This window comes from Syngnathoides biaculeatus, chromosome 13 (assembly GCF_019802595.1).
Source record: "Syngnathoides biaculeatus isolate LvHL_M chromosome 13, ASM1980259v1, whole genome shotgun sequence".
NCBI lineage: Eukaryota > Metazoa > Chordata > Actinopteri > Syngnathiformes > Syngnathidae > Syngnathoides > Syngnathoides biaculeatus.
The window spans coordinates 18,276,769-18,289,651 of record NC_084652.1 but is presented as its reverse complement, the minus strand read 5'-3'; the positions used below and the strand labels follow the sequence as shown (position 1 = coordinate 18,289,651).

The 12,883-nt window shown below is 44.0% G+C and overlaps 1 protein-coding gene across 6 annotated transcripts in view; it reads right to left on the bottom strand.

The window, feature by feature from the left end:
* Positions 1 to 331: 331 nt before the first annotated feature.
* dnaaf11 (dynein axonemal assembly factor 11) overlaps positions 332 to 12,883 on the bottom strand; it is a 33,083-nt gene continuing 20,531 nt past the window's right edge. For 2 of the 6 annotated variants that reach the window (XM_061839109.1, XM_061839107.1), the window contains exon 12: positions 8,843 to 10,273. In XM_061839109.1, coding sequence (XP_061695093.1) covers positions 10,081 to 10,273 — 193 coding nt within the window. In that variant the 3' untranslated portion in view covers positions 8,843 to 10,080. Of the gene's footprint in view, positions 1,543 to 1,768; positions 1,864 to 6,683; positions 7,400 to 8,842; positions 10,274 to 12,883 lie in introns of those variants that run through there. The other 4 variants (XR_009797713.1, XR_009797714.1, XM_061839111.1 and 1 more) reach the window with 4 other exon arrangements.

Sequence of the window (12,883 nt, the reverse complement as noted above, 5' to 3'; positions counted from 1 at the left end):
CTTTGGTGATTGCTGAGGCAAAAACCTGTGGGAGGGCTTCCGTTCCTCCACAGACAACAACTTCGGGATGGCCTCAAGGAAATTCTGGTTCACCAGCCGATGTCTCGGTAGGGGGGAAGCACTGAACCGTCAAGTGAATGAGGTGCTGCTGACTTCAACCTGGGATATTGTTAATAGGTGGGGAGAGTACTTTAAAGATGTCAGTTCCACTTAAAACCCTTGTCATGAGGAAGCAGAGTCAGGGGAGTCTGATGTGGGGTCTCCTATCTCTGAGGACGAAGTCAACAGGGTATTCAAAAGCTTCCCAGTAGCACGTCTGAAAGGCTCTGGATGTTGTGGGCCTGTTGACAAGTCTATGCAATATCACATTGACATTGGAGACAGTATGGACCTTTCCGACCTGTTAATCACTCATACAATAATAGCCAATCAGATAGCCACATTGTCTTAACCCCTGGCTTGACCCGACCCTCTTGTCGTCATGTCCCATAAGCAATGCTGGTTCATCGGTTGCGTGCGCTTGAAAAGTTAATGTTAACGAAGAAAATGGTCCTCAGATGCGCTTGGAGAACATGCAATTCTGATGAACGATATCCTGCTTATAAGCGGCCCGGTTGATTCATTTTCTACTGCGTAAAACAATGTTGAGGAAGTGTCTACGATGGATTAAGGCTCGCGGAAGAGCACACATATAACTAAGTGTGGACAATATCAACAAACACAAGGCTGTATGTTCGAAGGTAAGGGCAATGTATCTTCTCTTAGTTTGATTTAATTATTATTAGTGCTTTCTACATTGCAGGAGAACAACTTTGAACACTTTGTTAGCGTATCACTGACCTGCTGAATGAAGTGTGTCATGTTTTATGTCGAAAAGTCGGGTTAGTGATACGTAAATGCACCACTTCGTGCAAGAGAAATGTCTATTTGCCTATTTGGATCACATCAGACTTTTAAGACAGTGCAGCGGGTTCCATTACCAACCAATTCAAATGAATACACCCACTCACTTATAAAGACTCCAATGATATTGCTCGTGATATTGCTCGTCAAGTAAAAAGTGCTCACCCTGCTTAACATGCACAGTGCGGTTCCACTATTTTATCCTGTTGGATTTCAATATGAAGTTTGTGAGGTGTCAAACTTTTTTGCATCGATCGCCAACGTTTCGCTGTAACTCTGACATTGCGTCCTGCTCCGTCCAAAATCTTAATTCCACGTACATATCCTTACATAAAATAGTTGAGACCTCTCTGTAGAACTCTCTTGGACAAGTCTGACGCTTATGGCAAAAAACAATATTATTTGGAATACGCAATAGAGAATCTAGTTCAAACCTGTTATGTTCAGTCGCCATTTTGTAAGATTGTGGGGGATGGCATCTGTAGTTAAGGGGTGGGGAGCTGAAGATCACCAGTCGGAAAGGTCCATTGGACTGGATTGGCAGACACAGGTGATGGTCCCCTTTCTTTAGAAGAGAGTATGTGTCGAATCTCAGATTCAGGGTGAGGAATGCGGTTTTCTCCTACCAGGACTCTGGCCCTGCGAGGAAAAATTTGAAATGTGATGAAATGTAAGGTAGTATCAGTTCCATTGCTAATACTTCACCTTCAATGGGCCAACACTTATCATGAAGGCCCTGACCAAATTAGACTGACATGGCAACACATAGAGGTTGAAATCTGATTGGAAAAAGAAATCTAACACGTCATGGAAGCAGTACAGTCATGAAAAATTCTACCAAATGAAGAGAAATGTATAGACTCACCACAGACACCATAAGCAGAAACCAGGAATTAAAAACCAAATGACTAAAGAGACAAATGGCTTGAGGGATCTGATTGGTTGACACGAAGAGCAGGGCTGATTAGAACGTGGACAAAAACATCACAAGCACACCGAGAAGATATGAACACAAGACTCCATCACATTAAGAAAATGAAATTAATTGTATTGCAAACCAAATACTAAACATTGGGATGAAGAGGAAGAACAGTATGAAGACAGAGGGGTAAAGAGAAGGAAGGAAAGGATCGAGAAGGAAAGGAGGATGAAGATGAAGAGTAGGAGGTGAGTTTGTGTTTCAAGCTGAGCATGAGAAAAATAAATCGCTGAGCTCAGCGTCTTTTCCAATGGACATCTTCTTCTTTTTCTTCCTGTTACACAACAACACCCTCTCCGTGGGCTGATTCGGCTTGTCCTTCCCACCAGGGAACTTCTGGGTCTGCTAACCCTCAACTTTCATCATACTCCTCTTTCTTTTTTTATTTAACTGATTTAGAACTTCAGAAGTCAAAGAAATCTTGTGATGTCCCCAATATCAGGCGTCAAACAAAAGATTGAGCACAAGAAGATTACGACTTCACTGAAAAAAAAAAAAACAAGCTTCTGTCCTTGGCTGCGGTTTTGAGCAAGCAGGAGGAATGAAGGCGTGCAGAGGTGGTGGGCTGAGGGGGGGGGGGGGGGGGGTTTGCGGGATGATACTCTCATGCCTTGAATTATTCATCTAAAAACAAGAGAGCAGGGTTGGGGGGGGGGGAGAAGGAGTGTCCACAGGAACGAAACAATCATTCCAGCCAGTGGAGGGCTGTACATTTGGCCTTCAGAGAGGACTTAATTTGCCTCTTCGTGTCACAACTACACAAAGCACCGAAACCATTGAAAAAGATTATATAACAGCAAGCAATGGATGTAAGTACATAATTCAAAATCAATAATTATCTAATGACATGACAAAAACATCAAACATTCAAACAAATTATACCACAAAGATGCTGCTTATTAAATGTATTCATGCAAAGGTGCCCAAAGTTCGGACCAGGGGCCATACGTGGTCCACCTGCTGTTCGTTTTGTTGGTGGTTTGCCACATATTGTCATCATGAACAAGTTAAAATGTTGATTTAATTTATTTGAAGGATTTGTGAATTTTGATTTAAAATTAAAAAATGCCTATGCCCAAAACTGAAATACCAAAATTGATTATTATGGCAATTACAGTCTTAGGAAAATTAGATACATTGCTAGGACTGTAAAACCCTCACTAAAACTAACACATTGCAATTGCATTTTTATGCATCAAAGATCTATCCAGCCCTATGGGGGCACAAACCAGTGCAATCTGTAGGCCGGTCCCAAGCCCGGATAAATGCAGAGGGTTGCGTCAGGAAGGGCATCCGGCGTAAAAACTGTGCCAAACAAATATGAGCGTTCATCTAAAGAATCCCATACCGGATCGGTCGTGGCCCGGGTTAACAACGCCCGCCCCCGGCACTGCTAACCTGCAGGGTCGTCGGTGGAAATTCAGCTACTGTGGGTCAAAGACAAAGAAGAGGAGGAAACCGGATCCAGCGTCAGAAGAAAAAGAGGAATGCACAGAGCCTACAACTGAGTGTAGGGACTTTGAATGTTGGGACTATGACAGGAAAAGCACAGGAGTTGGTTGACATGATGATTAGGAGAAAGGTTGATATTCTGTGCATCCAAGAGAGCAGGTGGAAAGGTAGTAAGGCTAGAAGTTTGGGAGCAGGGTTTAAATTATTCTACCACGGAGTAGATGGGAAGAGAAATGGAGTAGGGGTTATTTTAAAGGAAGAGCTGGCTAAGAATGTCTTGGAGGTGAAAAGAGTATCAGATCGAGTGATGAGACTAAAATTTGAAATTGAGGGTGTTATGTATAATGTGGTTAGCGGCTATGCACCACAGGTAGGATGTGACCTAGAGTTGAAAGAGAAATTCTGGAAGGAACTAGATGAAGTAGTTCTGAGCATCCCAGACAGCGAGAGAGTTGTGATTGTGGTGCAGATTGTAATGGACATATTGGTAAAGGAAACAGGGGCGATGAAGAAGTGATGGGTAAGTACGGCATCCATGAAAGGAACTTTGAAGGGCAGATGGTGGTGGACTTTTCAAAAAGGATGGAGATGGCTGTAGTGAACACTTATTTCCAGAAGAGGGAGGAGCATATAGTGACCTACAAGAGCGGAGGTAGAACCACGCAGGTAGATTATATTTTGTGCAGACGATGTAATCTGAAGGAGGTTACTGACTGTAAAGTAGTGGTAGGGGAGAGTGTAGCTCGACAGCATAGGATGGTAGTATGTAGGATGATTCTGGTGGTGGGTAGGAAGATTAAGAAGACAAAGGTAGAGCAGAGAACCATGTGGTGGAAGCTGAAAAAGGAAGAATGTTGTGCAGCCTTCCGGAAAGAGGTGAGACAGGCTCTCGATGGACAACCGAAGCTCCCGGAAGACTGGACGACGACAGCCAAGGTGATCAGAGAGACAGGCAGGAGAGTACTTGGTGTGTCATCTGGTAGGAAAGGGGAGAAGGAGACTTGGTGGTGGAACCCCAAAATACAGGGAGTCATACAAGGAAAGAGATTAGCGAAGAAGAAGTGGGATACTGAGAGGACTGAGGAGAGGCGAAAGGAGTACATCGAGATGCGACGTAGGGCAAAGGTAGAGGTGGCAAAGGCTAAACAAGAGGCATATGAAGACATGTACACCAGGTTGGACACGAAAGAAGGAGAAAAGGATCTCTACAGGTTGGCCAGACAGAGGGATAGAGATGGGAAGGATGTGCAGCAGGTAAGGGTGATTAAGGATAGAGATGGAAATGTGTTGACTGGTGCCGGTAGTGTACTAAATAGATGGAAAGAATACTTTGAGAAGTTGATGAATGAAGAAAATGAGAGAGAAGGAAGAGTTGAAGAGGCAAGAGTGAAGGACCAGGAAGTGGAAATGATTACTAAGGGGGAAGTCAGAAAGGCACTACAAAGGATGAAAAATGGGAAGGCAGTTGGTCCTGATGACATACCGGTAGAGAGTATGGAAGCAATTTGGAGAGATGGCTGTGGAGTTTTTGACCAACTTATTCAACAGAATACTAGCGGGCGAAAAGATGCCTGAAGAATGGAGGAAAAGTGTTCTAGTTCCCATTTTTAAGAACAAAGGGGATGTTCAGAGCTGTGGGAACTATAGAGGAATAAAGTTGATGAGCCACACAATGAAGTTATGGGAAAGAGTAGTGGAGGCTAGACTCAGGACAGAAGTAAGTATCTGCGAGCAACAGTATGGTTTCATGCCTAGAAAGAGTACCACAGATGCATTATTTGCCTTGAGGATGCTCGTGGAAAAGTACAGAGAAGGTCAGAAGGAGCTACATTGTGTCTTTGTGGATCTAGAGAAAGCCTATGACAGAGTACCAAGAGAGGAACTGTGGTACTGCATGCGTAAGTCTGGTGTGGCAGAGAAGTATGTTAAAATAGTACAGGACATGTATGATGGTAGCAGAACAATGGTGAGGTGTGCCTTAGGTGTGACAGAGGAATTTAAGGTGGAGGTGGGACTGCATCAGGGATCAGCTCTGAGCCCCTTCCTGTTTGCAGTGGTAATGGATAGGCTGACAGATGAGGTTAGACTGGAATCCCCTTGGACCATGATGTTCGCAGATGATATTGTCATATGCAGTGAAAGCAGGGAGCATGCAGAGGAACAATTGGAAAGATGGAGACATGCACTGGAAAGGAGAGGAATGAAGATTAGCCAAAGTAAAACAGAATATATGTGCGTGAATGAGAAAAGTGGAGGGGGAAGAGTGAGGCTACGGGGAGAAGAGATAGCGAGGGTGGACGACTTCAAATACTTGGGGTCAACAATACAGAGCAATGGAGAGTGTGGTCAGGAAGTGAAGAAACGGGTCCAAGCAGGTTGGAACAGCTGGCGAAAGGTGTCTGGTGTGTTATGTGCCAGAAGAGTGTCTGCTAGGATGAAGGGCAAAGTTTACAAAACAGTGGTGAGGCCGGCCATGATGTACGGATTAGAGACGGTGGCACTGAAGAAAGAAGAAACAGAAGCTGAACTGGAGTGGCAGGCAGAAGAAGATGAGATGTTGAGGTTCTCGCTCGGAGTGACCAGGTTGGATAGGATTAGAAATGAGCTCATTCGAGGGACGGCCAAAGCTGGATGTTTTGGAGACAAGATTCGAGAGAGCAGACTTCGATGGTTTGGACATGTTCAGAGGCGAGAGAGTGAGTATATTGGTAGAAGGATGCTGAGGATGGAGCTGCCAGGCAAAAGAGCGAGAGGAAGACCAAAGAGAAGGTTTATGGATGTGGTGAGGGAAGACATGAGGGCAGTTGGGGTTAGAGAGGAAGATGCAGGAGATAGGCTAAGATGGCAAAAGATGACACGCTGTGGCGACCCCTAACGGGACAAGCCGAAAGGAAAAGAAGAAGAAAGAGTATATCTATTACAAAATAATTAATCGTAAAATATTAGTAAATATTATTAAGACTGACATTCCAACAATTTAGCAATAGGCCTGGGCAATATGGGAGGGAAAAAGTCCTATTACAATATTTTTTTCATATCAGTTGAATTGAATTAATTTAGAGTGTAGTACATAACGGTATGAAAGAAATCAAGATTTAACAGTTTGAACATTAAATACCTAGTCTTTGGTGTGTATTTAATTGAAATGGGTTGAAAAAGATTAGCTTTTTTTTTTGTTTTGTTTTACACAACACTACCACTTAACTAGAAGTGAGGTTTGTATTTCTGTCAAATGCTAAACCTGACATGGAACATTATACAACTATTCTATTCTACAGAGAGTTCAAGTTTTCCACTTCCAGTTAATGCCCAGGAAGTTGGCAACAGAGGTCAATAAATTTAATCCCCTTAAACTATTGTACTGTGGTGACCGCTATCTTATGTTATGCAATACAATTTGCTTGGCAGATATAAACACATGTCAGACTTTACAAAAGCAAAATACCTCCACACTGTTGAACTTTTGGGCCTTTTTTTTTTTTTTTTTAAATCAAAGATGACACACTTTTGAGCCTTGGGCTGTGTATCCCATTTCTGGAGAAAAAAAGAATACTTATTTTGTTCTTTTCCAGCACTTTCCCATGGCTGAACCACAATGCTACAAACATAAGCGTCTTACTGCAAAACTACATTGTGCGTCTGCATCAGAATTCAGTATAGGCTCTAAATGTAGGTCAGCACTTCTGATAGTGTTGAGGCCGGCAAAGAACGCCAAGTCGGCCCTGAGTACACAAACACACATTCTGACATCCCACCCACGTCACATCCATCTTGGCGTGGGCACGGGGCCACGCCCACACCACTGTGGTGCCTTATGAAGCCTCCCGATGCGACTCTCCGTCATTTGGGCAAATGAGGGATGCCGACACTTCTCATGGCATCCGATGCACTTATGTCCATCTAGCTGTCAGTTCTGTCCATCCATCACGATGATGGTGGCGTGGAGGCCGCACTTCAGAGGTGAGAGGGCGCGTAAACAAGGTCTGAGACACAGCTTTCCATCACATGTGGAACATCTCCGATCGACTTGGAGGCCACGTGACGGCAGGTCAGCAAGCGGACACACTGTGGAGAAAGAACAGAGGGACACAGTAAAGTGAAGAAGAAATTGGGAAGAAAAAAGAAAAAGAGGATAAAGAGGGAAAGGACAGGAAAAGAGAGCAAAAGATGCAGAAGTGAGGAGCAAGCATAGAGGAGGAAGGAAAGGAAAAAGGGAGGGAAAGGAAGAAGTGATCAAGTGGAAGCAGAGAGTAAGGGTGAGGAAGAACAAAGGATGAAGTGAAGATGTGAGGAAAGACAAGGAAAGGAGGGGGAAAGAGGAAAATGAGAAGAGAGAGTACAATACAGGAAGTGTGGCAGAAGTTAGGAAGAAAGGATCAAGTAAGGAAGCAAAGAAAGGATGAAAGGAAGGAGTGTGCAGAGAGGAAAGAGTGAGAAAGAATATGGCATGAGGAAGAAGTGAGAAAATTGGGAAAGGGGATCAAGATAGGGTGGCACAGCTGTATAGCGTTGGCCTCACAGTTCTGTGCTTGTGTTTTTCAGTCTGTTCATTTTCCCGCTTTTGTGAATGGTGCAGGAAGTTACACAGAAACTGATTTACCAATCAACAGTGAGATCGGAAGTATGTTACGCACCTAGAGCATAAACAAAGACAACAGAATTATATGGTATAAAGGAGGGGTTCTAAACTCAATTTACCTTTGTGCCACTGAGGCTGGACGCTGCTTGGGGCTAATTTGCACGTGGGGCTAATTTGAATTAGAAATTTAAAAGAAAATCCAATCTTCTCAGATGTATATTTTTAAAAACAAAATAAGATATGGGCGTCACGGTGAATCAGCTGTAAAGGGTTGGCCTCACAGTTCTGAGGTCAAGGGTTCAATCCCGGCCACGCCCCTGTGGAGTTTGCATGTTCTTCCCGCGTCTTTGTGGGTTTTCTCTGGGCACTCCGGTTTTCTCCCACATCCCAAAAACATGCAACATTAATTGGACACTCTACACTGCCCCAAGGTGTTACTGTGAGTGCGACTGGTTGTCTCGATGTGCCCTGCCATTGGCTGGCAATCAGTTCCACCTCCTGCCTGTTGACAGCTGGGATGGGCTCCAGCACTCCCCGTGACCCTTGTGAGGATAAGCGGCTAAGAAAATGGATGGACGGAAAATAAGATAAGGACGGTGGTGTCAACAAGTTGGGTGGAAAATGACTAATGAAACCCTTCATGGCAACGCTACTGTCATTTTCACTCATACAAAAATGTTTCTCTGGTTACATCAAGCCTGGGAGCCAAATACCCCACTGTGATTGGTTGGGTTGTCAGTTCCGCACACAACGCTGTAAAAGTGTCATTCATATAAAATTCAAGGGCCGCAGTAACAAACTTTCATATCAAGGTGGGGGGCACAAAATATCATTGCAAATATAGTTGAAAATGGCCCACAGCCCACCCATTTGAGACCTCTGGTATAACGGAAGCTGTGAGCAGAAAAGAGGAAGGCAAGGTGAGAAAGATACTTAAAAAAGGCAGATTGAGGTGTGGAAGAAATCCAGAAGAAAGGACCCCACATGGAGGATAAAGAGGGAGAGAAGAGAAAATGTGAGGAAGAAGTGTGAACAGATGAGGAAAAAAAGAGGGGAAGACCAGGAGGGAAAAGCACAGCAAGTCCCAAGTGGTCCTTCGTGACCAGAGTGTGCCTAGTGAGTCAGCAATTGAGGTGGATTTTGTGTCGTTATGGCAACAGACACAAACTGAAAGAGACGACAAGCCGTGAAGGACGAGGCAGCTCATAAATTTGTTGTTTTTCCATCTCAGTTTTCATCCATTTTATCCCATAGTTCTTCTTGACAAAAATCAAGGTGACATCCTCAATGAATACAAGATGAAGGGCCAGTCAAGATTGGATTGGCAAGTCAGAAGAAGAAGTTAAAGTGTCACGGTCAGGGTTAGTGAAGGGCGTGGGAGGAACGGCAAGGCGTGGACGACTCAAGTGCAGGGAAGCAGGGACGCTAGGCAGGAGTAAAGGAAATTTCATTCTTGAAATCAACTTGAAATAACAACCAAAAAGACTCAACGTACCAAAGTATGACTTAAATAAACCTAAAGTCGAAACTTGACATGACTTTGAAAAACGCAATGAGCAACGAAGCACCAATGGCATGGACAACAGACTGATCAGTACTGCAAGAAAACGATGTTAAATACACAGAGATTGACGAGACAACGAGAAACACTTGGACACGGCACAAGTGGCTAGAGGGAGCTGATTGGTCAATACAAGGGAGGAGGGGAAACAAGAACAAGTGGACACAACTAACAAAATGAGCACATGAGACATGGAACACTGGAAACTAACAAAACCAACCCAACCCAACTCAACCCAACCAAAACTGAGAACGTGAAAAAAAGACTGAGATGTGTTTAGTGCCCTTAGGAAACACCACTATCTCAAGCAGAAAGTCAAGCAGACCAGTCATTGATTAGATTTTTTTTTTCTGTGCGACTCCATGTTATCACCTCTATATTATTGCAGCCTAATAGTCATTAAGATATCCTTTGTGTCTAAATCATTCATCTTCTTATTGAGAAAGTCATTCATGCTTGTGTAGTCATTGGTGTCATGTCCTCTCAGCTCCTTATTGTCTTCTTCCCATCCTGATCTCAACTTCTTTATCATCATTCCTCAACATCCACACTGAAGTCACGATTGTAAGTGGGTGAGCCCCTTCTCCATTCTGTGACGGGATGCGATTAAATGAGAGGCGGGACGTCAGGGTCATCTTCAAATCCTTCCAAGGGTACACGCTCGAGAAGCGTCGCGGTGGTCGGATTGCAGCGAGACGCTTCTAGCGGCCCTTCGGTGGTGCGGTGGCGAGTCACGATATTGGCAATGTCCACAGTTCCGCTGGTGTCCACTTCCAATCTCTCTGGAATGGAACGTTCCCTGGAAAGTAAATATATCCATGGGAAAATATAAATTGTGTGGGAATGACATATTGTTTACTAACATAGAGTCGAACAATAATACAATTTTCCTCGTAATTATATCGACGATTTTAATAATTATTGTATAAGAAAAGAAAACAGAGATCCTTAAAGGTGAAGTGTCATGAAATGGAGGATTTTTAGTATGTTATTAATGAAAAAACAGCAGCTGGTATGCACCCATCCGTTTTTTCACCACAAAACATGATTTTGACGTGTATGGCTTTTTGCAACTCCAGCCATAAAAATCCGCTCCAGGGATTTGTTTTCGACAAGAAGCAGGAAGTGAGGTTCGAGGCAGTAGAGCACTCAAGCAGACTCGTTTCTAGCTCGTTGTTACTTCGTGTTAGCCAAAATGGCGGCTCATTGCATTGCTGGATATTGCTCAAACACTCGGGAGGATGGATTCGCTGTTCATACTTTTCCAAAAGATCCGGTTCATTGTGAAAAATGGATTACACAGGTGCAAAGGACGAGAGCTTCCTGGGTTCCAAATGACAGGTAGGTATGTATATAGCTACGAAAAAAATAAACAATAGTTGGGGAGTGCGTAATCCTTAAATCAGGGGTGCTAAATGTGTCGATGTGCGCATCGGTAGGCTTCCATGCAGCAGCCGCTGAAGGACGGCCATCGCTGGCCTTGTGAATCGCCACCAGCCTTGTCGACAAGGCCGAGTCGGCCACCGGACTTGTCGGCCGAGGTGGCTTGTCGCGGCGCCGGGCCGCAATGGCTCATCTCCACCGCGGAAGTGGATTGGACAGGGAGGCGGTCTGGCCACGGTGCAGTCGTTGCTCGCGGGCGAAATTGTTTTTAACACCACCATTTGGAGGTGGATCGGGCGGGGAGGTGGTTTGGCGGTGATCCACATATCATCTAAACATGGCTTGAAACAATAGGGTAATATTGCCCCGGTAACTTCACTTGGTTGTGAGATGTTCTCTTCTTAAAAAAGAGCTTCCGTGTCAGAAGGGGCGTGTTCGTCTCCCACAGTAGGGGCCAAAGCGTGTTTTCAATGGCGAATTTCTGGGGTGACGTCACGGGCAAGAGATGCAGCCATTATACCGACCACTTGGATGTCGAATGACACTCCCGCAACCTTGTGCATGCATGACGTGCTCTCCGCTCATATATATTTTTTCGTATAGACATTGAAGTGAATGTTATATGTATTTTTCATTTCAATATCTATTTTAGGATGTTTATAGGGAGGACACTTGACCTTTAAATGTCACTTTTGTTAGATTGCCGCCATTGGCTGAAATCATTTAAGTTCATTTTTTCCTCATTATTCTACATTCATTTTTTTCCTCATTAATGTACACACAGCACCCAATATTAACAGAAAAAAAAATAATTGTTGACATTTTTGCAGAAATATCACACAGCCACAAGTATTCATTATTCAGACCCAGTGTTGTATGTGTGTATATTTAACTTGTTTATTTTGATTATCCTGAGAGGGTGGTACACTTTCATTGGAGTTCAGCTGTACTTGATTACATATATACTAATTGGACTTGATTCTAAAATCCACAAACCTGTCTAGAGATGACCTTACAATTCACAGTGCATGTCTGAGCAAATGAGACTCACGAGGTCGAAGGAACTGCCGGAAGAGCCCAGAGACAGAATTGTGGCAATGCACAGATCTGGCCAAGGTATGAAAAAAAATTCTGCCGCACTAAGAACACAGTGCATCCATGATCCTTAAAATGGAGGAAGTTGGTGAGGACCAGAACCCTTCCTAGAAACAGCTGTCAGTCCAGACTGAGCAATCGGGGGAGAAGAGCCTTTGTGAGAGAGGTAAAGAAGAACCCAAAGATCACTGTGGCTGAGCACCAGAGATACAATTGGAAGATGGGAGAAAGTTCTAGAGTCAAATAACACTGCAACACTCCACCAGCCGTGGCTCTATGGCAAAGTGGCCTGACAGAAGCTTCTCCTCAGTCCAAGACACATGAAAGGCTGCATGGAGTTTGCTAAAAAAACAAAACAAAAAAAAAACACCTGAACGACTCCAAGATGGTGAGTAATACGATTCTCCGGTGTGTCCAGAAATGACCACGCTGTTCCAATTCACAATTAAATTTGTGTGGATTTTTATGATTTTGATCCATCTGATAACAGACATTTGGCAATATTGCCAGGGTAATTGCTATGTCACATGACCTTAGAGAAAGTTTCCGGCTTCATTGGCCTGGAGCCGGGCCTCACTGATGGGTCTCTAATTGAGTTTGACACAACCAGCGTGACAGCCTCAGCGACTTCTGCTGAGAGTCAAGGGACCATGTCCATGTCACAGGTCCCATCTTAAGCCCATCTGCCAGTGTGCAGATAAGAAGCAGACTAAAGCAATCACTGCTGGATGTCATCTGCACTGCCGGATGGACGCCCGCAGATAATCAAAGACCCGCTGGCACTACAATGCCACTCCAACTGATCCGCTAAGAAGTAAATATGAATCAGTGACTCATTCTTTATCCCCTCATCACTATTTGGACTTTTCTTAATGTTTGTAAACAATAGTCTGGGGATAGTTATGGTTGGCAGAAAATTAAGCCAGAGATG